Below are 27,637 nucleotides of genomic sequence, written 5' to 3'. Positions count from 1 at the left end.
TCCACACAATTTAGCATTGGGAAACATCCTGTTTATGTGTAAATCATAACTGCTGTGCAAAATGACATTACATTCAACACTTGTTGGTTATAATTCAAAATACACTGGTTTCTCTGCAGAGTAGTTTTGCTGAGTTTAGTTGTGGCATTCAGAGTAATTGCAGTCGGGGAAGAAAGGAGACAGTATGAACATTCTCTGCTCTAAAAGGCAGTAGAGACGTTTTGGTTCTAGGTAAAGTGGGTCAGCACACATCATTCTTTCTCTTGCAGTGAATGTAGCTATAAAACCTGGACAGACTTCATAAAGCAGGTATTTGAGAACTCTCAAAAAATAAGTGATAGCAGATTGGGGAAGGAGAACATGACCCCCTCCCTAATTAAAAAAATAAGAAGTCATTAGAAAGCTAGAGAGAAAGGATAATTCAAGTTGCTCTAGGAAAGTAACATGAACTTTAGGAACAGCAGAAAGAGAGGGATGCATCCCATCGTTGTATACCTTTTAGTCTCCATAAAGGTATAGGTCTGTTGTGCTCACCACTAGATACCAGGCAGAAAAGAGAATCTGACACCCAGCAAGTACAAAATAATTAGTTTTGGAAAAATACTTTGTACTAAACAAACAAATAAATGAGTATCTACAAGATTAGGGCTGAAAGTAAAATTATATATAGCTGAACTTGAGGAGTCACTTTGGCATATCCCTAGGCATTAGATACTGCACAGTTCTATTTAGACATGCATTCTTTCATTCATTCATTCATTCTACCAACCAAACAACAATTCTGGTTTCAGAATACTCTGTGTAAAGATGTGTGACTGGGGCTGGGAACACAAAGATTTATAACAAGATACTGTAAATGATTTCAAGTGGCCTAAGTCTAGTGCAGTGTGGGAAACACAGAATATACTGCTAATGTAATTAGTACCAATCAATTATACTTTGAGAACTGTAATAAGTACATCAACAGTGAACTCCAGTGAGGGGGTAATTAGTTCTGCCAGCAAGAATCAAGGTACAATTCTCTGAAAAGACAGTTATTCAACGGGACCTTAAGAAATACATAGGTTACTGACAGATGAAAAGTGGTGGATTATAAATTGTTAAGTGCATGAATTTTGAAACCAGACTGCAAGAGTATGAGCCCAAGTCTACCACTTATTAGCTGTGTGACCTTTCTCAAGTTACTTAACTTCTCTGTGCATCAGATTCCTCATGTATAATATGGAGATAATTATATCACACAAGGCATAGAGTTGTTGGGGGAGTCAGTTAGTTAACATAAGTAAAGCACCTGTAACAGTACTTGAAAAACCATAAAAGTATATGTAAGATGGAGAAAAGAAAAGGCAAGACACAGGCACCAGCATAAAAAAATGTCCTGAAGTGAAGTGCTTAAAAACATTTTCCTTCTGTTCAGAAAAAAATTGAAGCACAGAGCATGTTAAGTACAAATTACTATGTATAAAATGTGTTTTGCTAACTCAGTAACAACTTTCGGTCATTGATCTTTTATTACAACTGTGGATCCTCAACCCAGAAACATGCACAGATGCACGTGCATCCACTCAAAGCTCCACACGTAATTTCAGGGATGGGTCCACAGAATCAAGGGCAGCAGACGCCTCTTCAAGGTCATCCCTGAGCCACGGTTAGTGGAATGGTCTGATGGGTTTACACACTTCCCATAAACCAATGCTTAGTATGGAACTTTATACAACCCCATGTAACTCTGGACCCTAAAGTATCTAGTCAAAAAATTAAACTGTGAACTCACAGAAGACTGAGACAAATAGAACACACATGACTTCACAGCTGCATCTCAAATCAAAGAAGGGCTGAAGAAGGCATATGAGGGTGCGGTGGTTCTTTGTCTGAGAGGCAGACCTGTGAAGGATGGGATGCAGGTAGTCTGACCCTGAGGAGGAGATGAGGGTGAGAGACACAGTGTAAAAACTGAACGGCTTTGTACTCACATGGTGAAGGAGCCAGGGGGGGCAGACACTCTCCGCAGGTCCGCAGCTTGCACCTGATGGATACTAGAGGCAGCAGGGAATGAGCAGCGAAGACAGTCAGCAAAACAGCGTGGACAGACAGGCAACAAGCCAGGAGAGAGAAAGAGAGACACACAAAGTTTAAACAGAAATTAAATGAGCGCATCACCAAACAGTGAACGAAAAGAAAAGGAAAATCGAGCCAGCCACGGAAATAATCCAAAAAGCCAGTGACAGCGACGAAGCCAACAGGACACACGGCAGGGCCGGCTCTCAGGCAAGCCACAGACTGGAGCACGGGCGGGGCGCCTGCGGAGGCCGGAGGAGCGCTGATGCTGCGCAGGCGGCGCGGGCGGAGGGCTACCACGGTCCTCTCTGGATCTAGGTCGTGGGCATCCATCCGGCGTGCGCGCACGCGCAAACGCACACACGCACGCACGTGCACACACACTCTCACGGTGGGCTGGCACAGCCAACTCATCTTTGAGGAGAATCAAGGTAAACTGAATGCTTTAACACTGTCCTCAGGATTCCAGGGCTTTGTTAGAATATTCGTGTCAAAAGGCAACCAGCTTAAAAAGAGCGACTAGATAAACACTTCACCTACCTTCAGTTAAACCACAGAGGCTTTTTAAAGAAATCCAAAAGTGATACCAAGAAAGCCTAGATTCATCACAGTAATGCCATAATTCCACTCATATTCTTGGTGGAGGAGTGGAACAGGCTTCTCGCTGTTCTCCCGTCTTTTATAAGGAGGGGGTCTTCAGTGGTTACCAGGAAAGACAAAAGGCAGAACTGAGGAAACTACATCCCCGGTTTCCTGTCACTTTTCCATAACCATTCTCTCCACTCTCAGACCATCTGAACAGTTTCACTCTGACTGCAGTAGACATACCCCCCCCCCAATCTCTCTTCTCTGCTAGGTATGCCAATTCTCATTTGAAGCCACTTATGAGTTAACTCCTCGTTATCCTCAACTGGCCATCAGTTATAACAAGTAATACTTCTCAGCAGCTCAGGATGATGGAACCCAGTCGCCAGATTCCAATTTTGCCAACTAAGACATCTTGCCCTTGGATAATACAATCACCCTTAACCATGTTGTCTTAATTGCTAGTGAACTCAGGCTAAGAATCCTCCTAAGCACCTGAGTAATGTAAAATTTCTGATCTTTTTCAAAAGCGCCTTCCAAATAGTGTGATCAACTTATCTGGCTATCATGTGACTAGTATATGAATGTGAACTCAGATGAATCTGCTCTATTACTATTGGGAAGAAGATGTTTCCTGGAGTCGTATTTTGAGTAGACCCATAGGCCATGATACATGAGACATGCTCCTGTACCGGTCGGGGGGTTGGGCAGGGGAGGGGGTACTTAACATACAGGCCTGGCCTTTTAGCTTGTGCACAGTCACAGCAAATAGGAGAATAACCCAATAAATATTTGTTTAGGAAATTCTTTCCTTTTTTGCATAAATGAAGATCTAGCGTCATCACAAAAGCCTATTTAGCTGTTTCTCATGGGAAATCCTCCAGCCATCCATGCACACCAGATCTTGACATTCTTAAGTATACATCTTCCACTTACTGTCCTAAAATGTGACCAAGACATTGTCTATATTATTTTTATACTCAAGAGGTCTTAGATTTGTATTGTTTTAGAATCAACTTCTGAGGCATGTAACAGATAGAACATTATAGATCTTATTCAACACTAAGTCTCAGACACACTGGCAGGCACTGGGGACCTTAAGAGGAAAATCCCAGGGTCTCTCCACAGAGCAGGGAAGACAAGTAAACCAAGAATGACACTATTTTGGATAAATGGTGTGAGAGCACTACAGGAGTGCGGAGTGGCGTATTTAATGGCTAGAAGTTGACAGAAAAGGATTTGTAGGGAAAGGGGTACTTCAATGGAGTTTTAAACTTGAGCTAGAGCTAGCAGATGAAAAGGATGTGAGGAGGGCAAAAATATGATGATACACGAGACAGGAGGTACTGCTCCAGGAATAGCAATAATCTCTGGAGCACAGGAAGATGGGGATGAAGGCAATGATCAAACAGTCTGTAAAGCAGAGGAATATAGGTTTCACGTTTTCAGAAAGATCATTCTAACTAGTCTGTTGGAAAAGCTATCGTGTGAAGGGCAGCAAGGCTGGAAGCAAGGAAATGAACTGAGCATATTTTTAGCGATGCTGCTGAGAGGTAACTAATACGGCTGTATTACTAACAGAGGGAACAGACGCTGTGAGAGTTCAAGATGTGGGAAGTAAACAGGAGGGAGAGTTCAGAGAATGCATGGGATGTGTAACAGTGGGGGTGACCGGGAGGACTCCAGGGCCAGGGACATGCTGAATAAGCGGATGGTGGTTCCATTAGTACAGATGTGAATGGAAAGGGCTCACCGGGGGACGAGGAGGGAAAGCAAAGGAACAGCGTTAAGGAGTCCCTTTTTAGCAGATCGTTTCAGGTTGCCATGAAGTATGCAGGTAAAGATGTCAACTATGACACTTGGGTCTGAGTCTTCAGTTTTTAGAAGAAAGCCTGGGCTGAAGACACAGCTTTGAGACTCATCAGCTCATCAGTCCTAGAGGACACCTGGGGGGCGGGTGTGCTCTCCTAGGGGCAAACCCATGAGGAACACCTGCATTCCAGCAGAAGAGGGGGCCTCAGCACTCAAATCTCAAATATTCATGTTAACATGCGATGTGAGAGGAGCATTAAGTCCTTAAGACGAGTTTAAAAGCTACCCTCTTCTGACAGAGAAACTACACCCTGCCCCGCCAACAGGGTTTTAAACTCAAATTCTAAAACCTGTTTAAACAGTCCTCTTTCTTCTGAAAGAAGGCAGGCAAATGACACAGAAGAAACAGTTAAAAATAAGAAAGAGAGCAAGGAAAAAAGGGAAAGAAGGACGGAAAAAATAAAGGAAATAAAGAATTATCTTTCAAAGATCTCTTTCTGCCTTGGCTCCAACAGTGAAATTCGCACAACTGCAGCCCAAATAAGGAAAAGCTTGGAGGACTCAGAAGATGGAAGGAAACTGTTAAGGAGGTATTAACGGCCAGGCTGCCTTTGAACTGGAAGCTCCACTTGGAAATCCAGTGGAAGAAGTTAAATTTCCAAGCAAGGATTTCTAGTGAAACAGAAAGAAGCAATCTAATCACAGAGGGTAAGAGTAGTGGGTGAGATTTTCTAAAAATGGAGTGTTGAATGATCATTTTAATAATAAGACAATAAAGATCTTGGCTAACCTTGAAGATTTACATATGTTCTTTTAAGAAATGAACAGAACCACTATTAACTGCCCTTTCCCACAAGTCTTTCCTATGGCCTGAGGCTGCTTCGTTGGAGGCGCCACTGCCCCCTGGTGGGAAGTAACAGTATTTTTGAGTTGAGGCTGCTGCTTGACCTATGACCCAAGCAGCTAAACCTAAGAAGTCACATCAACTGTCGTGTGTGCTATGTGTACAAAAAGAAAATAACTCTTCACATTTGTTTCTATGTGTGGAAAAAAGCCCAGATGAATTCCTAACAGTACCCTTACTGAGCAAATAAAAATTATTTCTCAAGGACAAAAACTGAAACTAAACATCTGAAAATAACTTCATGTCTAATAAGGTTATTAAATGTAGAAGCACCAGGCATGAAAATGGGAGCTGTCTGCCTGTACATAAAAGCATTTTCAGCTCTTGAGGGGAAGGTTTAGCTCAGTGGTAGGGTGCATGCTTAGCATGCATGAGGTCCTGGCTTTGTGAAAATTTTCAACTCTATTAACAAACTGTCTACAAATGATCCAAAACAACCTGGACTATCTCAGAGAGGGCTTTCCGCTTAGTAGTTCAGAGCTTTCTCTCACAGCAAGAGTTCGCAGCTTAACTCAATTATTTCTAGAGAGAAAACAGTCAACCACATATGATTGCTTATTGCTGACATCCTGCCTGAAACTCACTAAATTGCATATTCAACCTAGTAGAAGGTAAAGGCAGAGAAAAAAGACAGCCACAGAAGTGAACTAAGTTTCATGAGCGGCCAGAGGAAAACAAAATGAAAAAGACAACCAAAAAATCCCCCTGTATAACGATCTAAGGCACGTGCTGGGAAGTCCTGAGTGACTGGAAAAGGAGGATGCAGAAGAGAGGGGCTCCTTCACCCCAGCTTCAGACTTACGGGCAAACATTAAAAACTAAAAGCCCTGCCGAATGCCGTTCTTCAACATATGCCATCTCAGAAAGAGAGGTGAGGTTTTGGCAAGGAGCAATGACACCCGTGTCACTGGCTTGTTCCAGGCACTTCTTTAGATGGCCGTATTTTCTCCATAAGTATGTGGCAAAGCATGCCTTTGCTTCACAGGCACTACAGGAAGCCAGCCATTCAGTACAAATAGGTAACCATGCAGCACAGGCCACAGACAGGGGGAGCACCTTGGGGGGCCCCTCACTGTGAAGAAGGATGGCCCAAGGCTGAACCCTGACACGGCCTTCCCTGGGGTCAGATCAGATCAGGCATGGGGCATGATATATAGAAGATACTCAGAAAGATGCTCCAAATCCGCCTCTATCTCCATTCCTTTCTCCAACCCCAAATAGACATTTCAACCAAAAATTAGATTCAGGGGCTCTGTAAAATGAATGTATACTCTTAGCAGCTGGTCATTATCACCTCTCAATTCAGTCTGTCAGAACACCCAGGAAAGGAAAGGGGCCCCAAGGGATACACTTCGCTTAAGCACTGGGCAGTGGGTCAGGTTTAATCTAGGCAGGAGAATGCCAGACGGAATGGCAAAGCTGAGCTGAAACATCAGAGGACACAGGACCCCCACATGGGAGCATCAGGAAAAGGACAACCCACTAACGGGCAGAAGGGGACGCAGTGTGGAGGGAGGTGAGCCCAAATCCCGCTCTGCCGACCTCCGGCACCTGGGGAAACTGGCACTCTCCAAGTGACCAGGGTAAAGAGGAGGCTGAAGGCATGCCTTCTTAAAATGAAAAAGAACACACTGAACTAGACAGGCTTTCTGACCCTGAGTCACTCTATGGTTTTCTGCTGGTCCCAGTAAATATAAACTCAAACAGTCGGTGAAGAAGTGTCATCAATCTAACGTACCATACAGCAGTAATTTCTGAAAGAAGGGTGTGGTCACCGAATAGTAAACATCAAGAAGAAATATGTGCGACAGACCAAGGATCTGCTGAGTTTCCTGGACTCTTCTCCTTTCTCAGCATAGGGAGGCCCCCGACCATGCACATGCGCTGTGCCCTCCTCTCCACGGTCTCCATGTTCACAAAGGCGGGCAAGGGCCAACTCACTCATTGAGTAAAGGCATGGACGTTCTCCTCTTGCTCTTCTGAACCATGTTGGCCTGATTCCTCAGTGAGATCCGGATCATAGCTGGGGCCAGCCTACAGGGCTCCCCATCCACTTGCATGGGGATGGATTTGTAAGTTAGCAGCATGACCTCCCGACACTGGTGCAGCCTTTCTCCGTGGCCCCCAACTTGCAGGGCAGCCTGTAAAAACAAGAGGCAAAAGGAAGCAAGAGGTTAGTTCTTAAGAGCTATTCAGGGAGCCTAGAAACCCCAAATCCACTGTACATGATTATCAAAAAGCCTTTGATAAACTTATTGAAAGCTGTTATCCAGGAGTAAAATGGGAAATTTTAAATCATTAATACAAATAATTTAAAATATCTAAACTTTTGATGGCTTGATCACATATCCTCATTGATAGCTACTTTTTGCTTTTATGTATTTTCAGCCTTAAGTTAATCATGTTAGTTTACTATAAAAGTTCTTTGTGTTATTTACTCCCATTAAATAATCAATGTACTTAGGAAAAGAAGAGTATAAAAGAGATAAAGTACATAGTTTAAGGCAGCTTCTATATTATATTCAATATATAAATGCATTTATATCTTTTAATCATGCATAATTATATAGTTATATATTATATATTAAATATATGTTATATTTAAATATGCAGCCAATCCTTAGAAAAATTTTCAAACTTCAGGCAAGCTTTTCCCTTTTACTTAAAAGCTCCTCAAACTACTTCTAATCTGTGTAAGATCAATGAAATGCAAAAATAATAATCCTCAATTGAAAACATTCTGAAGAGTAAAGCAGCTTTGAGGATCCAAATCAAACACAGTAAGAGCTCAGTTCACTACAGTGGCCACAAAATGAAAAGTCAATCCAACATTAAAATCCTGCAACAAGTAACCATAACTTCCTTGCTTTCTTTTTTTTTAAAAAATTATATATATATAATAATAAGGGGTGAACTAAAATCAAATATTTGGTTATAGCACACGGAGTACACAGATTATCTTATACAGCTTGATGAACATTGTTATACACAAATGTAACTCTCCATCCAGCTCAAGCTTTAGACAGTTTATAGCAATTAGAAGGTTTCCATGTGCCCCGGCCCAATCTATTTAAACTCCTCCCACCAACCAGTTGGTAACCACTATCCTGACTTCTAGTACCGTAGATTCAACTTGGTTGAGCTTGAATTTCTTATAAAATTAATCATATAATATGTCCTCTTCTGTGTCTGACATCTTTTGCTCATCATTATTTTTGAGTAATAGATAGAAGAGTGTATTTACCTACTCTTCTGCTGGTAAACATTTGATTTTTTCCAGTTTGGGGCTGTTACTGATATAAACTTCTTGTGTTTATCTCGGGGTGGATACATACTCTCTTGGGCACATACAGTGAGCAGAACTGCTGTGCCCTAAGTTCAGATGTATACTCAACTTTAGTGGATACTGCTAAACAGTTTTTCTGGAGGGTTATATTACAATGCATTTTGAGTATCAATCTATAATGAAGTGAACAAACTTTTTTTTTTTTTAACATTTTTATTGATTTATAATCATTTTACAATGTGTCAAATTCCAGTGTAGAGCAATTTTTCAGTTATACATGAGTGAACAAACTTTTAAAAGGAGTTAATACTAACTCTTGCTCAAAATCTAAAAGATTTACTTGAGAAAAAAAAAAAAAAGAAAAACCTACCTATTATCAGGTTGTTTCCATATGTCTCATCTCTATCTTACAAATGGGAAAGAAAAAAAAACCCTGAGATTTGTGATGTCAGCTTCCACTAATTTGGTTCCCAGATATTTGCATTTATCTGATGTTTTGAACTATTTTTTGCACTTGCATTATTTGAACAATAGAAACCTGACTGTCTATAGATGCAAAGAGAAAAAGAACACAAAAGGATAGAAAGGAGGGAAAGAAAACAGAATAAAAACAGAAAAATGAAGAACTTATCATTCCTGAACACCTTCGATGTGAAAAGCATTCAGTTGTGAGCTTTACATACAATTTTATTCAATTACTGGGAGAACAAGGAAGCAGAGGAGAATGAAGTGAGAATTTACTAAAATTCTTTCTGGCCTGTTACCCAATCCTCTATTACTCGGCTGAAAGTTTTTCTGGCTGTACTTCAATGACCCTAAATGGTAAATTAAATGTTAATCTATTGATTTGAGCCACCATCTCATATCCAGAATTTTCCCAATATATTTCCCTTGCCTTCAAGTACTCCTCAGCACCATATTTACCTGACAACACTGTATCCCTTCACCCACTGGAGGAAACACCAGTTTCTTCTTTTTCCCCCAGTCTTGACTGGGCCTAATGACAAATAAAAATGCAGAACTTGCCAAGTGAGAACTTCTTCCTCTGAGTTTGACAAGACTGAAAATTGCTTAAATACTTTCCAACCCCTTGGTATCAGAAGGCTCACGCAGTACCATAGGGCACATTTAAGCCATATTTTCAGCCTCAGTGATGTATCAATAGCAAATACCACAAACAGATAGAGGTAAAGAGCTGTCAGCGGCAGTTCCACTGGTATTTCAGCATCAGCCCAAGATCACTGCGCAGGCACAGGGGGGATTACAGTAATTAGCTCTTCAGAATAAAGACAGTTCTACTATTGTCAGCACAGCCATATTAACTTATTTTTGGAACAAGCTAGAGTGAAGGTAATATTTAAAGTAAAGACTTCGTTTCTGCAGTGGCTAATCCATGGATTGCTATCTACGGGGTCTCTCTTTTCAGTTCTTCTCTCCACATCCTGTAACTAGTCTCCTGTATTAAATTCCCTCAACTGAACTGTCTCACAGGGGGTTCTTCTCCCTCTCTCGTCACCAAATGAGAAATTTGCAGTGGCAGCATTATCATCCAATCCATATTTTTCTATACAAGTTTTTACAAGCTGTTTTACTGCCATGAAGCAATGCCATTACGTTTTATTGCTTTTTTTCCATTTTATCAAACATTAAGACTTCTGGACATGGGTGTGTTTAATATCCTACTGCAAGACATGCTGTAAGCAGTCTAAATACGATCAGCGATAGCATTATTATTTACTTGATCACTGTCCATGTGAGTAGCTATTTATAGCAAAAATCATTCCATCAATTCAGTTTCTTTACATGTTAAGTGATGAGATTTTAGTGGGCTGCTATGGTCTGTTTCAGCACTAGCATTTTATGATTTTAGGTTGCACCTATAATTTCATGTTCTCAAATTCTACCACATGCCACCTAGAGCTGTCTTCCTTACTTTGGCAACATTAACATATGATTAATGGACAGCCAGTAGCTTATAATGAAACAGAAGAAATAAAAAGGGAAGGGCTTTATCTGAAAAATCTTCCTTCTGCTCATTCAAATAAATCCAGAAATTACTGAACACTTACTATGGGTCAAGAACCTTTTCTATGAAAAAGTAAAGATTCTAAAATCTATAAACAAACACAAGAGATGTAGAATAACCAAAATGCTCTTAGGAAAAGAGTGAAATGACTCATATTACCAGGTTGAAGGCTCACTATAAAGCTACAGTAATCAAAACAGTGTGGTAGTGGCATAAGGATTAAAAAAAAAAAACAATGGAACAGAATAGAGTTCAGAAAAAGACCCACATGCAATCAAGAGGCAAAGGCACCAAGGCACCTCCATAGGAAAGGAAAGGCTATTTAACAAACAGTGCTGGGGAAAAGCAGATAAATGTCTTCTTAAAAATGAATCTTGAAGTTACTTCACACAGTACACAAGAATTTGAGCTGAATCACACACTTGTATACATAAAAGCTAAAACTATAAATCTTCAACAAGAAAACAAAGGAGAGTATCTTCCCCTCCTTTCCTGTAGTAACAAAGATTTCTTAAGAAGGACACAAGCAGCTCCAATATGAAATAAGCCTACCTCATAAAACTGGAATTCATAAGAATGTTTAAACTTCTGTTCATCAAAAGAAACATTAAAGAAATAAAAAGATAAACTGAGAACATATTTGCACTAAATATATCTGCCAGAAGACTTGTCTGCAGAATATATAAACAGTGCTTGCAATTCAACAATAAAAGATGAACAGCCCATCAAACTATGTAAAAAACAGACACTTCAAAAAAACCAAAAGACATAAAAGGTAACAATAAAGATAAACAACGTGTCTTACTCCCATTTTTTGTTGGCCGTAACAAAACATATATAATTTCTTTCTTTCTAGGGATGGAATTCTATTCTCTCTTCTCATTCTGTTTCATCAAGTGTAATATTATAATAGCTTTTTGTCTCTATCCGCTAACACATTTTCAGCACCTGTGGAATATTCAATTTCCATCACTTCTCATCAGGTACTCTTGTACGTTGCTGTTGGGCAAGTAAACAGTACACATTTCCAGAAAGCACTTTTCTAATTTTTACTAAGAGGCTTTAAAATGTTTATGCCATTGAATCAATCATTTCTTTCCCAGGGATTTGTCATAAAAAAATAATTTGAAATGATAACTGAGGTTTATGAATATTATGTTAATCACAGGAGTTTTTAATACCACCAAACATCCAGAAACCTAAGTTTCACGAAGGAATAATTATTATATAAATTGAAACATATTTGTATAATGAAAGAGGAGGGTTTAATAATATGATTCCCTATATATCTAGAAACATGGAAATAAAGCAACTGAAAGGAAACATATCAAAATATATAGTTAGTTATGGATCAGGTGATTATGACATATTTTTATTTTCAGTTCTTTTATTTACATGTATTACCAAAATAAACAAACATTTGATATTACTTTTTTCATTAAAAAAAAAAAAAGATCACCTGGTATGTGTACAACTTCAACCCTAGGAGTTTCTCCCTGTGGTAACTTTTCTCACTGAATAACCTTTTTGCTTTTCTAATTCATAAATATAAAAGAACCTACATGTTTTAATTTCAATTAACAGAAAGAAAGCTGGCTATGCTTTCTTTAAAGTTCGGGAGACTGAAATCTCTGGATTTCATACTGCATAGCAAATCAGGCTTCCAGTTCCTCAATCTGAATAATGCTTTGAACTGTCTTGAGAAGTTTTAGATTACTGAGAAACAGACTTGACATGAAAGGACCTTCACAACTGTAATGGATGAAAATTGTGGCAGAAATAAATGCAAATTACAATATCTGATTATGGTCTGTGTAGACTCCAAAAAGGTAATCAGGTTACCAAGCACCAATGAAGAAATCATCTTAATTAGCAGGAATGCATTTCAACCAGTAAAATGAACGGACGACGTCTGCTTTGAAATGTGCAATCACAGGAGTCTAAGGGAAACAATCTTTTCTTCCATTCAGTAATCCTATTTCAAATCTCTCTTAAAGTACCACTCTGAATATTTTAAGTACACAAAAATACACACTTTTACCATATAGTCTTGTTTGTATAATCATCTTACACAGATGTGTGAGTTTTTAAATAATTTACCTTCTTAGGAACATAAATAATCAATATTATAGTTTCAAGATGTGTGAAATTGAAGGACTGAAAATAAAGCTCTTTCCCTTTTGAGTGAAAAAAAAATACAACAGTGTAGTGCTGCGTGAGTGGTAAGGTAGGATAGGCGTGAAAAGCAAGTAACGTATGCCAGTACCACTTACAGAACAGCGTGAACTATGTTGAATAATCTTAGTACTCCGTTTTCTCTACACCAACTCCCATCCATTTCTCCTTTTCCTACCAAGGACAGGATGGGAGAGAGAAGGATCTCACAGACCCTCTAGACACTCTGTCCCAACCTAGAGGGATCTCCTGAGCTCTAAACGTTTCAAATTGCCCAGTTCTGTATCTTCTTAGACGTCTCACAGGGGTTTGAATTTTAACTTATATAAAACAGAGTCCTTTGGGGGCAATATTATCCCCTTTTTATATTTTCTGTCTCATATAATATATTCACCCTTTACCTTACTGGCTTATGCTCGACCCCCAGGATTCATTCACACTCCTTTCTCACCCTTCACAATAAGTCACTATCAATAACTCTTGAATTCACCAACCCCTTCTATCTTCATCACCACTTCTTTCTTCAGGCTTTCCAATCTCCTCACTTCTTCCTTCACCTGGACTTTGGGACCAATGTCGTGATTTGTCCATCTGTCTCCAGAAGCTAAGATTCTGGTCACCTTTCACAGGAACATCCAGGTAATCTTTCTGAACAACAAATCTGATCCTGTCTCGTGCCATCTGCCTTGACCTCTCCATTGACAGGTAAAATAGAACAATGAATTTTTAAAAGCCCAACTCTTTCTGCCCTTTCTCCGTAGCCACGTCTTTAGTCACCTTATCATCGCTCTGAACCACTGCTAGTCCATGCCCTCCTGGGCGACCCCGTCTGAGGGAATGGCCAGTTGGAGATCTCACTCACAAAGACTCCAGCCTCCTCTGTGATATTTTTGCTGATCTCCCCCATTTGTAAACACTGTTCTCCTTTCAGTCCTCACACGTGTCTTTCTCCTGGAATTTATTACGTCAGACTGATTGCCTGTTTACTCCCCACAACACTGAACTGTGGGCGCCCTGAAGACGTGGCTTTTCTACTGGTTCATTTTGTAACTGTTTAACTCAGCAGAGTGTCACTTATGGATTCAATAAGTATTTGTGCATTCAACAAATACTCAATAAATCTTCACAACTGACATTAAATGAGTGAGAGTAATGAGATGTTTTAAATCAGTAATACCTTGAATTTACATAATTCCTATTAATGAGAGACCATCAATATTCTCTGTATTTCCCATACGCAGCATGGCCTTTAATGGCCCTGCCTCTGAAGTTACACAGCGACAATTCCACTGTGCTCTATTCACCAAGTGTTTGTAAGCCCACCTGGATTCAAGGGGAGGGTACATAGACCCAAACTTTTGATGGGAGAAGTTCCAAAATTTTGATGCCATTTGAAAACCACAGCTGCCATCAGAGGATGCTGGTGAACAAACTTAATGTTTTGAAAATGCATAAGGAAAAGAATCACTTATCCTGAGTCTCTGAAACAAACTGTGTAAGTGACCAAATCGTAAGTATAGAAAAATGTCTCTTCATATATATATTCCAGTTAATAAATGAAGGATAGAATTAGAATATTTTTGCAACCCCTCCTACTTTGCAACCCCTGAAGATTCCTGGATAATCAAAGACTATTAACCAGAGAGAGAGAGAACCAGACATTATATACCCTCTTTTGGAAGAATACAGCACTACTTACAGAACAGATTTGGGGGAAAGTGTGTCTGATGAGTCTGGAACCATGAACTTGGGGGAAACAGGGAAGAGAGAAGAACACGTTACTAAGACCTGGGGAACGTTATCAGCACAGTTCAGACTCAGGGAAACTACAGGACAAATAGCCTGGTTTCTTCCATAAATAAATGAAGGAAAAAACAGAGAGACAGATGGGTGAGAACCTACAGAGACTTGAGTCATATCAACCAATCACAGTGATTTTTTTTTTGAATCCTGATTAAAACAAATAGAACATTAAAAAAGTGGTATCTGCAAGACAATTAGAAATTTGGGCACTGAGTAGGTATTTAGTGATATTCAGATGCTATTTTTAGGTAAGATGATGTAATTGTATTCATAAAGAAAGTCTTATCTTTTAATAACACATTCAGAAATACTTATGGGTAAAATTGGGGGAGGGTATAGGTCAAGTGATAGAGCACATACTTAGCATGCCTGAGGTCCTGGGTTCAATCCCCAGCACCTCCATTAAAAAAAAAATTAAATAAATAAACCTAATTACCTCCCCCTGCTAAAAACAAAACAAATAAAACAAAACAAAAACAACTAAACTGAAAAAGAAACCCTTAGAAATATTTGTGGGTAAAATGATCTAATGTCTGGGATTTACTTCAAAATAATATGAGAGGAGATCATAGGTGGGGACCGAAATAAGACTGCCCATGACTTGATATTACAGAAGCCAAGTGATGGTACATGAGGGTTCAATATACCTCTTCCATATTGAACTTTTCCTATAACAAATATTTATTTTAAGAACTCAAATTTACTAATTCTCCAAAGTCAAAACTCCAAAGTGGAAATGTTATGCTGCACTTTGTGACCTCACCCGTCTGCCTCTCCAGCATCACCTACACCACCCCCGCTTTCCATCTACGTTTCAGCTACATAAAACTAATCCTAGTTTCCACAGAGGACTGTGAGCTCTCAATCTTCCAAGTGTATGAATTCTCCTTTTTCCAGAAGGCCAAGTCCCATTGTCCTCCTGGCAAAATCCACTCATTCTGTCACATCTCCTCATTGCCAATTCCAGGTCCCAGGCTCTCTGCCGTGTACCAGAGATACAGTGGAGGGATGGACACGGACCATTTGCCACTCCCACCTGGCACCCCACCCCTTCCCTGCCCTCCTTTTTGCCCTGTGAGGCTGGCCCATTTAGACTGTATTAAAGGCTCCCTTGTCCTCTGGCTCCTGTTAGAATTCACCAGAGGGAAGCAACAGCAGAAGATCTGGGGGGCAAGAACTGTAATTATGTCCCCGGCTCTCTCTCTGCCAGGCTGGCATGGGCTGGTGGCTTTCACTTAGCAAACACTACTCCTATCGGGTGGTTGTTCCCAAATAGTTCTCTTTCGGGTACAGCTGACTGCTCCCTTGCCTTTGCACCTTTAGCTCAGGAATACACCATCATCCATTGTTGCCTCTCACAAAACCTAGTCTCTCAATTAAATTCACTTCTAACTACCCAGTTTCAGTCTGCCATCTCCCTCTTGTTCAGACTTTATATAATTGTAAGCAAAAACAACCCAAATCAAAAAAGACTGTAGAAAGAACCTGACATGGATACAGACTGAAAAGTTACTGAAGATGAAGAGTTCAAGAACATTTTAGATTGAGACAGCATATGCAATGGCCCCGTGGTACAAAGGAAGCAAGAGATGCTCAGTTATACTTGACTTGAGAGGCAATGAGCTAGAAAGTGAGGTGGGCAGTGGGAAAGGATAGAGAATCAGAGAGAAACTCAATTTTTCAGTGAAGATTTAGATTTCGATCCTGAGAGCAATAGGGAAGTGTCTAATATTCTCCCTGGCCTCCCAAACCTAGGCAAGGAATCATCTTAGACATTCCCTGACAGCCTTCTACAACACAGTCAGCACCAGGAAGCTCTGACACATGGCAAACATTCAACACGTCTTCACTGGCTTAGTGAATAAATCAATGAGTAAAACACACATGACTAGGTTTGGGGCTTTCCTGGTCACCTCCAGGAACTCTCCCTTGCACATATCCTACTTGAACTTAGCCCTACTTGCTCCTGGCTGAATCTTCACCCCTAACTAGCATAAAGACTTCTCAAGAGAAAGAGCTCTACATGAGTGACATCCCTGAAAATGAGATCTTTCCTAGAACAATCTTTTACACTTAACAACCATTTCATTCTAGAGCTGGCAGATATGGCAAGCAACATCGCCATGTCAGGTGATGGACAGTCTCGCCATCATAACAGTTGGTTATGCTGTTAAATCTCACTAACTCGAGGTGATTGAGGAAGTCATTATGAATACACGAGATGAGTGAGAGAGATGTTTTCAGTCATTTCAAACAAGAAATACAACTTTATTGCCTTGAGGCAAAAGGGGAAGCACAAACCAAGTGCTAATCAAGTCCAAGGAGAAGATTTATTTTAATTTGCTTTACAAACTGACAGTGTGGCCTGATTCACACCAGATGAAATGATAAGCAAAAATTTTAGTTGTTTTCCTCCTCATTCAATAGTAAGTTGGAACACACAGCTAAAACCTGCCTGAAATTGACCTTATGCTATAAATGTACCTTTTTAATGCCAGCAACAAAATTAAAACAAGGTGGTCTCAATACTGTGCACCTAAATATTCATGAACGTCACAACAACGATGTCTTTCAATATTCAGGTATTTTGTGATAATGAAGATGCCCACCTTATGCTTAAGCAGACAAGATGGAAGATGAATCAAACGACCACTTTCCTTTTTCCCTAAACACTCGAGTCCTCAGTGAACCATAAATATCAAATGGCAAGGTTTCTGCATCAATGCTGGGAAAAGACTGTGGCATAATGCTTTTTAATTAGCATGAATACTCTGCATTACATTCTGGTAGACAATTAATCAGGAAAATGAGCAAATAATATTCATTTATCTTTGAAGTTCAAACAAATATGTAACCAATTTTTTTTTTAATGACGTGAAGAATTACTTTTTGTTTTTGTCTTCTCCTAGCAACTCTATATTGCATAAAGTTTGTAAGTTGATAAGCCAGGAGAGAACATTATACCAAAGTCTTGGAAAATGAATAAACTCTAACCATGACTAAAATATATTTCACTTCAGTAAAACAGAACGTATTGCTCACCAAAGAGGCCATGGTGAATCCAATGACTTCAATATAACCATCATCATGACGCTGAGGTTCAAAATCATGGTGATCTCCCGGGTTCCCCCAGGGCATTGTGCCAGCACAATATCTGCAAGGGAAGAGTAAAAACAATTAAATTTGCTCCAGTCCTCTCATGATTACCATTAAGGATTAACTGATAGTTAGATCCAATGTTTATTTCACACAAAAACAGCTTTCTACTCTTGGTTCACACCTTTCAATAGAAAAGAAAATGGATTTATCATCTCCAAATACCAATTTATGAAAATGGGTCAAAACTTTACAACGAAAGCATGCCATGGTGCCCAGCTTTCCCCTAATTCATTATTTATCAGTATTTCTCACCCTATAATTCATACATGCCTGCTTTCTATGATATACCATGAGTTGTCAATAGGTGGTTTCAGAATTTGGTCTTGGAGGAAGACATACATGCCAATAGGAAAGGGAGTGGGAAGTGAGCTGGGGAAGCATTCAACAGCACATACAGAGTCAAGGTAAGAAGTATCCAGGACGAGCGAAGGTAATTGAACAAGACAGAGTGAAAAAGGGATGAGACAAAGGAATGATATTAGAAAGGAAGGGAAAATAAAATTGAAAAGTAGAGGAAACAGAATCCAAGGGAAGGATGGAGTAGCAGCAAGAAGAAAAAGAGCAAGGAGAAGAGGAAAAAAATGAAAGCAAGCTAATAAAAAACCTTTCCTGAGAATCTAGGCCTTCAACTTAAACAACTAAGATGAAAATACTTGCAAGGGACCATACTGAGCATAGCCCAAAGTAATCAGGAGACTGTAATATGTTTTCTTAGCCATAGATTTACATACAATTCTCATTTAAACTAAATTCAGTCTAAATAGAACGTATTTGCGGATTTTGTGTCTGATTGTCTGGTTTGCAAATAAAGGGTCATAGATCCATCCCTTCCAAAATCTTGGCTTGGGAGCCTAGAGTCTAATTTTATGCCACTGAGATAATATGCTTATTTTGAGAGTAGTTAATCTTAAATACCCCTTTCTCCTGAGGTATGTAATAGTACCAAAGAGAGTTGAGATCCTGGCTAGAAAATGCGACTCTAATTGACCCTATTTTTTCAAAGCCATCATCTGGCAATGATTTTGAGTGAATTCCATGCTGAAATCAGGCTGGATGGTTTCCTAACAGCTTTTGGGAAACTGAGAACAGGGATTTATTCAAGTCTATCATTGTTGGGGGGTGATGGGGTAGGGCGGGTCAGTAATTGAGAACTAAGATGTTCAAGAGGGCTACCTGGTTTCTTAAGGATGGGTAAGTATAGACCATGCCTGTCAAACACACACAAAAACACCACAGAGAACACTAAAACCAAGTAGGAGGACAAAATGATCCAATCCGGAGATCCTTAATAAGCCACTAAGGTAGCTGTTTCTCATTGTTTGTACCTGGAAATTTTCTATAATGAAAGCAGATAACCTTAGGTCAAACAGAGGTTACATCATGCCAAGGAAACAACATGAACAGAGCTTACCTGGGTATATTTAAAAATACTATACACTGGAACTTCAGTTCCTGAATCTTTGGGGTGAGATCTGTTCCATCACACTGAAACAATCAAAGCACAGAAAGCCAGGGTTTTGAAGTAGTCACAAGACTCAACAACAACCAGGTTGACAGCTGCACATACCATGGTCTTCCCCCTTGTCCCTGTCTCTGATGAAGGAGACGCTCGCTACTATGATTGAAAATTCATTCTGATTATAACTGTCCCAGACCCTGGGCTCAGGTCTTGGTTTTATTTTGATTTAACATAAAAACAAAGCTGCTGTCTGACCAACATGTTTTTCTCTGGCCTCACAATCAAAGGATCCATCATCATTCTCAACCTTGGATTATTATTAGACATTGAGGTTTGTAGGACTGAAATTAGGATTTATGAATGCTTAGAAGAATAAAGAGGATAAAGGCACATGTCAAGGCTGCAGCAATCTCTACCACAGTCATCTGATTGAAACAACAGTCATGCTTATAACCATTTATTTTACCTGTTTTTTTTTTTGAGATAATTTGTATTTTGAAAACGTTGAACATAATATTTTGAAAACTGTTTAAAAGAAATATACATGGCATATTTTTTAAAGAAAGTATCTATTATAAATTAGTATTATCTCCATTAGTGGTTTGCTCTTATAAATTTAATCTCTTACAGACTTTTGACTGATCTTCTGAGATAAACTGCCCTGCTGGAGCTGGGCATGACCCTGGGTTCCGAGGGCCTTAGGCTGGCTTGGCCTCAATACCTCTGTGTATGGCCCCCCTCACGGGTCAGTGCTTTCCTCAGGAGTGCCCTCTGACTAACCAAAGACAAGTCTTTCATTTCCCTTTCTCACTTTCCACTGGCAAAAGCCAAAAGAGAAACACTCTAGTCGTGACTCCAGGTATCTCAATGTCGAAGGTATAAAGCCTGCTTTTCTGTTTGCTCTCTTCACACCCTCATCCCCCGTCATCTTCTCCTCTGGAGAGAGGGTGGGGCATCCCCAGGCGCCCTGCCAATTCCTAAAGATTTCTTCAGGGGGCGTTTCAGCCCAGGTTCTGTGACTCCACTAGCGGTCAAGGAGGACTCATCCTTCTCCCAGCTGCCCTGAACGCAGCCTCATTTTCACGAGCCCTCTCATAAACTGTTTCCAGGAAATCTTACAATCCTCGACAAACAAAGTATTTCCAGATGTTATTTACACAGGAATCAAATTCTAGACATTAATTGAAGGTGTTTTTACAACACTCTCAGATACTTAAGCAAACATGAAGTCTCCCAACTGAAGGGCTTGAAATGAGTTGATAAATGGCTCTACCAGCAAGAAAAGAAAAATCAACATCTTAAATTATCAAACTTCAGTGTTGTAAGCAACTAAAACTTAAAAATAGCATGTGATACGTTAATAGCATGCAAAGCAGTACTGTTGAATTACAGGAAAAAAAACTACAGCTCATACTACTGTATTTAGAAGAGAATTCATTTTTTAAAACGTGTCTACTTTTTCCTCCTTAAAAAACACATCCGATTCTGGAAACTCATCGAATTACCTGAGGATGGGCACCCTACAGTGTACTGAGCTTTTACAGTTTTCTTACATATTATTGCATTTAAACTTTACAACTCTTTAGAACAGAAATTTTTAACTTTTTCCCTACTTAAAACACACGCAAAGGAAAATATTCACATGCAGATACCTTCCTGTGTACAAGCTCACGTACTGATGAATCAAAACAACAAGAATACATGGGAATTAGGGCAAGATATGCTGTGTGTAGGCTTTCATTATTGTCCTTTTTTTTTTTTTTGACACAGTATTCTTCCACACATTTTACATTTATGTGAGAGATGATTAACTATTACCCCAGAAACACTGGCTCCACCCTGGGGCAAAGATAAGACGGTTTGCTGTTCAACATACATCAAATTGCTCTAGCCAAGCCCCCATCCTTTTCATCTCATACTCAGGAAAAGATACAGTGATGTCAATGTAGAAATATCCTTGTGTCCCTCTGTGTCACAGCACAATGGTCAATAATTGTGGCTTCAAATATATGTGTTGTTACACCAGAAACTAACAAAACATTGCAAATCAACTCTACTTCAATTAAAAAAAATTTTGGTTGGACATAATATAGGAAATGAATAAAGGTGAATTAAATAATGATCCTAATTTTATTTTAGGTTTAAGCTTTAGAGTTCTGGTTTATGAACATGACTTTAGAGGATATAGAGTATCTTAATTGCAAAAACAAAAAACAAAAAACAAAAACAAGCAAAAAACCAAACCTGAAAGCTTAAATGATTTCCCCCAAAGCCACATACCTTAAAGATAAACGTAGGACTGAATCCCAAATATTTAGACTTAGTTTTTTTCCTCCTCATTGAAAAAAAAAAATTACATAGACCAGTCCACCTGGGATATTACATGTACTGGCTGATCTCACATCTTTCCTAGTTTTTTGGCTCCATTGTGGCCTCTCTGCAAGCTTCTTTTAATCCCTGCTCTACAGCCATCCATGTATGAGACATTTATCATCAGAAGACGACCAGATGTGGGGGGGAAAAGTCTCCAGTGGCTAGGAGACATATAGAGTTTAATTTTTCTTTCTTTTCTAAAGGGAGGCCCTGGAGACTGAACCTAGGACCTAGTGCGTCGTACTATGCATGTGCTCTACCACTGAGCTACATATACTCTGCCCCCAAAGTTTAGTTTTAATCCAGCTGACTTAAACAGTAAACACCATTCAGTATGGCCTCTGCCCCCCACTTACTGCCTCTCTGGGAAGGTACTGAAATGTTCCTAGTAATGTGAGAAACACTGGAAGAAGAGGGAAAGTTTACTTTTGGCTAGGTTGCAGGGAGCTGAAGAAACAGGGGAAGTTTGATACAAGATTGCTGCGATTTAAATAACCATCATTTTATCAAAATAAAGATCTTCATAGTTCAAGGGACCATGTGCCTTTCTAGCTTTAAAAACACAGTATTTCAGTTTTCAAGAGTCGCTATAACACAGGACACTTGCTTTTCGTTGGTATTGCATGAAAATGAAAACATCTGAAACTGATGCCAAGGGTTGTTGGTGGTCAAGTCTTTGTTTCACCTGATTTAGGAGATTTGTGTCTCAAATGTGCTTCATTGGTGATTACAAATTTTATCTGTATCCTCTCAGGCTCCTCCATATTCCTCTGTAAGCCCATTAGTTTAAGGTCATATATTTTCCTCTATTTTTCATGTGTATCTTTTGTCCTATCCCCTCTTGTCGCAAATGCTATTCTTTATTCCATGATAAACTCAAGCATTTGGTATATTCCCCTCCTTTCTTCCCCATCTATATATTTTTCTCTGTCTTCCATTTTTCTCTTTACTTACACAAGTATGCAACAAAGTCACATTTATTCCTTCTTTTAACTTGCTTACTGCAAGGAAACATTTTGTCTTTCTTAATAATTAATTATATGCTATTGTAAAATATATCTCCTAGGGAAAAGATGACTTCCCATCTCCCATGCCTCCAAGAAGCATGTTCCCAAAATCTGGGATAGAGACCCAGGAAGAAATATAGCGCGCGCGCGCGCGCGCGCGCACACACACACACACACACACACACACACACACACACACACACACACACACACACACACACACACATCCCCCTTAAGAACTGGGACTACGCTGGAGAGTGAGTAACCACAAAATAATGAAATCAAAGCATTTTTCTAAAATTGGAGACCCCTCAGACATCCTGGAAATAGACACTTTTTTTGGTGAGCATCTCTTTCTACTTCAAGACCCAGTTCAACATCATTCTTTTGATGACTTCCCTGACTGCACCACGGGTACTTTTCATTTCTCCCTGTGTGCCACCAGTGTGTTACGTAAGTAGCTGAATAACAACATTTATCACATTGTTCTGCAATGAGCTCTGCGCCCTTCCCCACAGCTGAACTCTGAGTTTCTCCAAGAGTGAAGGCAGTCATCTTACTTAACGTCATCCCAAGCAACTAAGACAGTGACCAATACACAACTAGATGCTCATAAATGTTGGTTGAACAAACTAAACTTAATTCCCTTAAAGTTCTACACAGCCCACTGATTAATCCAAGTACATAAACTGGTATTTGGGGTTCATGTTGTGGGGGCATCATATCTCCATTCGAATGAGATGAGTCAACACTTTCAATACTTACGACAACTTTAACATGTTTGGATAGATCTCTAGAGCTTCTCTGTAGGAAATCAGAAAAGGCTGCCTGTACCACAAGGAAAGAAAGAAGAAAATTCATTACATGGTCATGCCAAGTCCTTGTTTCTACATTATAGTTAGGTCCCAGGGATTCTAAATTATGCAAAAATATAAAACACGTTTTCCTTTTGCTAAATCCAAAGTAAAGTTACTTGACAGCAGAGGCTGTCAAGTTGAAATCTTTCTCTGTTTTCAAAATGTAACCTGTAATAAAATTTAAGCTCGCAGTAGGAGTGAAAAAGTAGATAATTCTAAGGGTCAGTTTGAAGATTTGTCTCCCTTTCCTGACCCCCTTCTTTGTCCATCAGATGATCTTCAACTTGCCACTGAGAGTATCTTGTTTCACCCCCTTTAATTTTGATGCCCTCTATCCAATGTTTAAGCCATACTTTTTAAAGTCAATATTTTGGAAGCCCTGTTTTTTTTCCCTTTCTGGCCATTCACATCCCAGGATGTCCCTGAGTAGGAGGAAAAGGAAAAAGAAGGGAGCCCTTAATCTCATGTACACTTCCATGGAAAACTTCCCATGTTTTGTCAATTTCTTATCCAAATGTCAGTGCATACTGTGAAAACTACATTCTCACCAAGACTTGCCATGCATCTTTCAGTCTACCCAATTTCCCTATTCTCTAGATTGGCTATGATGTTTGTTTTTCACAAACTTAAACAAACTTAAGAAATAGATACTTACTTTTATTCTTAAACCAAGACATTAAACAGTAACCATATATAGACCCACAGGTAAACATCTGAGATGTGAGAGTAATTACTAGCATAGTATAGTCAGCATCTTTATTACCATCAGTGAACTAGTATCAAATGATATGTAATACTTAAAAAATGAAATATATACTTACCCCTGCATAGAACATTTTATTTCGAAAACGACTGTTGAATTTTTCTGGATTTGCTTCTGTGAAAGGGAAAAAAGTAATAGTATAGTTACAGAGACCTCATTAAAGGTGGTGAGTTAGATTAGCACCTCTGCTTCCTTTTCCTCCCTCCCCATCCCACAGACCCACCAGCTTCATTATCACTGTCCCCTCAGTTACAGGCAGTTGGCATAGTTGTCCAGTGCTACGAATGTGTAGCCCCAAACTGGCAGCACCAGCATGAAATGAGAGCTTGCTACAATGCAGATTATTAGGCTCTACCTCAAACCTACTGAATTAGAATTTCTGGAGGCTTGGGTCTAGGAATCTGTTTAACAAGCTCTCCAGGTAATTCACATTCACATTAAAAGTTGAGACACTCAGGACCCTATTCAAAATAGACAGCTGGCAGGCATACAAGGCAGGGGTGAGAGAGGGGAAGGGGTAATTATTTCCTTTGTCCTCCACAGGACGTGGCTTCCATGAACTATGAACGCAGCTTCCAAATGTAATTAAATAAGGGGAATTTGGATAAAAATGAATGAGGAATTTGCTTTCACATTTTTGCAAAAACTCCTAACTGCCATCTGTACTCTTGTTTATGACAGGTCTGGAAAAATCATTTGACTTAGTGAAGGTATGTAAGATACGTAAAATATCTATCTTTATAGATACACAGAGAAGACCTGCAGAACGGACTCAGGGCATATGACAGCAAAGACTCGGACAAACGGTTTAATTTTGAGTTTGCTCCTGGGTGTTATACAAGTCGAGGACCAGAAAAAGATTAAACAAGAATATGCATCAGAGAAAGTTCACATGGATTCAAGGGATTATAAAATCCCCAAACGAAGTATTACTTCCTTACATTCTTTCTAATAAAATTCCAAGACATTCCAAAGGGACACACGGTAAACGTTCGCCTTCTGCTATTTTTGTCCCATATGTTCACTAATCCCATCTCAGGACTAGGTCTTTTCTCACTAGACAGCTGACTGGCTGGCTGAAAGTCTCCAAATCCCCACCCTGCTTTTAAATGGGAGTCCTAACAATTGTTGTCTAGATGAAGGAAAGTAGCAAGAGTTCACACAGACTGGACAGATTTAACGCTACAAAATCTCAGGAAACAATCCTGGACAAATGATTATTAGATTATCCTCATGATTATTAGAACATGCTAGCATATGACATGGAAACTAACTACAGGTTTTAAAAAAGGTAGTATTTTTGTAAATTGACTCTTGAGAACTTTTATTCATTATGGTTTCTGTATTGCAGACCTCTCCTTAGAGATGCACTCTGTCCTACCAGCTAAGTATTCTAACCCTAGAAACAAAATAAAAGGTAAAAGGTTATTTTCATAGAATATAGTAAACAAAAAGAAGATAAAAATGGTCCTAAATGCTCTGCCTCCCTGATTCTCACTATCTATTGGCCCCAGAGTTGACCATTTTTACACTCCAGGCTTTCTTCAGGATAAATTTAGCAGCTGAATGACAATGTTGTTTTGGTCTTTTTGGACCCAGATCTGGGTAGATACTATTTCCAGGTACATTAACTCTTTCTTGCTTTATTGGAGGCAGAGGCAAAATGAGAATAACTGTTACTATAAAATTTATTGTATGAACATAGTCCCTAATTTAAAACAAACAAAATCAGATCTAGCTATTGAGCAATTTATAAGGAGAAGTGGAAAATGGGACCTACAGTTCTGGCACAGAACTTTTTCAGAGCATCAATGTTCACAGCTCTTAAGTGAATCACATACCAACTATTAATATTTACTTTTTTAAAAAAATAATATATGGTTTGGAGAATATTCACATCTCTATGGAGTTTTCCTATAAGCCTTGAAGAACTGAAAAAGCTTTTCTTCCTTTAAAGAAATACATTTTTTTCTCAAAAGATAAAAATTATTCTGTAAGACCAAAGAAGGACAAATAAAATTAAGAAATAAACTGCGTTTCTGGTGTTTTCATTCACACACTTGAAAACAGATGTAATTTAACTAGGTAAAATTCAATGAAATAAGTAAACCTAAAACTAGAGCTCTAACAAGACGTCTGAGAGGGGTCAAAAAGATAGAAAATAAAGAGGTAGGGGAGTCATACACCTGCTTTGGTTTCGAGGGTAGAAAAGATGTGATGTAAATTGTTACCTCTCTGCTACTCTAATAACATAATAGTATATTATACTATTGACTCCCAGATTGAGCCTGCCTTGGCAATTGGACCCTTTTTCCATTTTTATAGCCACCCTATCCCAAGCACAAATCAGGTTCAGAAACAAAGGTTGGCTGTAGCTAAAAGAGATGTCTGCTAGTGTGTTGGAGCTTTGCCACTCTCTGCAGAAGCCAGGCCATAAGCAACCAAGGGATAGCCTTCAAAAACAGTACTCAGTCGTTCCTCACTGGCCATTCAAAGGATGGGGCCAAATGACTGAATATATCTATGTGTCTGTATAAGACTTAACATGACTCTGAGAAAGACCAAGGAATGTAGACCCCAATTATATCAAGAAAATGGGCATAAAGAACTGGGAAAGGTCCAGTAAAAAAGCTGAAGGGCTCTTGTTCCTTAAGGAAGTTGTGTTCGTTCATTGGTATGAGATAAATCCTGAAGACCATCCTCAAGAAATGCCAATAATACTTAAAGTATCCCAAGACCCCAGGAGTGGAGTACGCATGGCTTCTTGCTGCAGTTCCTAGACGGCCCGTCCTCCTCTTTCACAGGAACAGGGTGTGAGATGGTGAGACCCAAACACTCACTGCCCGTGGCTATGCCATTAACCTGTTTACAATCTGATTGGACACCACCGTTAACTGTATTAGTTTTCTATTCCTGCAAACTTGGGCAGCTTAAAACATCCATTGATTGCTTTATAGTTCTCTAGGCCAAGTGTGGACTGGGCTCTCCTAAGTCATCTGCTTTGGGCCTGAAGAGGCCAACATCAAGGGGTCAGGAAAGGATTCACTTCCAAGCTCATTCAGGTTGTTGGCAAAACCTTTTTCCTTGCAGTTACAGGAATGAAGTTCTTTCTTCTTGCTGGCTGTTGGCTAGGGTTCATTCTCAACTTCCAGAGGTTGCATTCCTCGGCTTGTGGTCCCCTCCAATGTCCAAGTCAGATAATGGTGCATCAAGTCCTTCTCACACTTTGCCTGACTTCTGCCAGAGCTCTCTGTTCAACCTTCTACTTTTGCTTTTAAGGGCTCATGTTACTACATTAGGCCCACTCAGATAATCCAGAATTATCTTCCTATCATAAGGTCGGCTACTTACTAACATCAGCAAAGTCATT

The 27,637-nt window shown here is 39.5% G+C and overlaps 1 protein-coding gene across 3 annotated transcripts in view; it reads right to left on the bottom strand.

The window, feature by feature from the left end:
* DGKI (diacylglycerol kinase iota) overlaps nucleotides 1-27,637 on the bottom strand; it is a 396,321-nt gene that overhangs the window by 122,653 nt on the left and 246,031 nt on the right. For 2 of the 3 annotated variants that reach the window (XM_074366972.1, XM_074366971.1), the window contains exons 16-20: nucleotides 24,326-24,381; nucleotides 23,413-23,475; nucleotides 19,220-19,293; nucleotides 17,692-17,803; nucleotides 7,301-7,500 (exon numbers count right to left, since the gene is read on the bottom strand). In XM_074366972.1, the coding sequence (XP_074223073.1) occupies nucleotides 7,301-7,500; nucleotides 17,692-17,803; nucleotides 19,220-19,293; nucleotides 23,413-23,475; nucleotides 24,326-24,381 (505 nt within the window). Of the gene's footprint in view, nucleotides 1-1,973; nucleotides 2,037-7,300; nucleotides 7,501-17,691; nucleotides 17,804-19,219; nucleotides 19,294-23,412; nucleotides 23,476-24,325; nucleotides 24,382-27,637 lie in introns of all 3 variants that reach the window. The other variant, XM_074366970.1, reaches the window with a different exon arrangement.

The sequence above is a fragment of the Camelus bactrianus genome, chromosome 7, assembly GCF_048773025.1.
Source record: "Camelus bactrianus isolate YW-2024 breed Bactrian camel chromosome 7, ASM4877302v1, whole genome shotgun sequence".
NCBI lineage: Eukaryota > Metazoa > Chordata > Mammalia > Artiodactyla > Camelidae > Camelus > Camelus bactrianus.
This window is presented reverse-complemented; position numbering and strand designations above follow the sequence as displayed.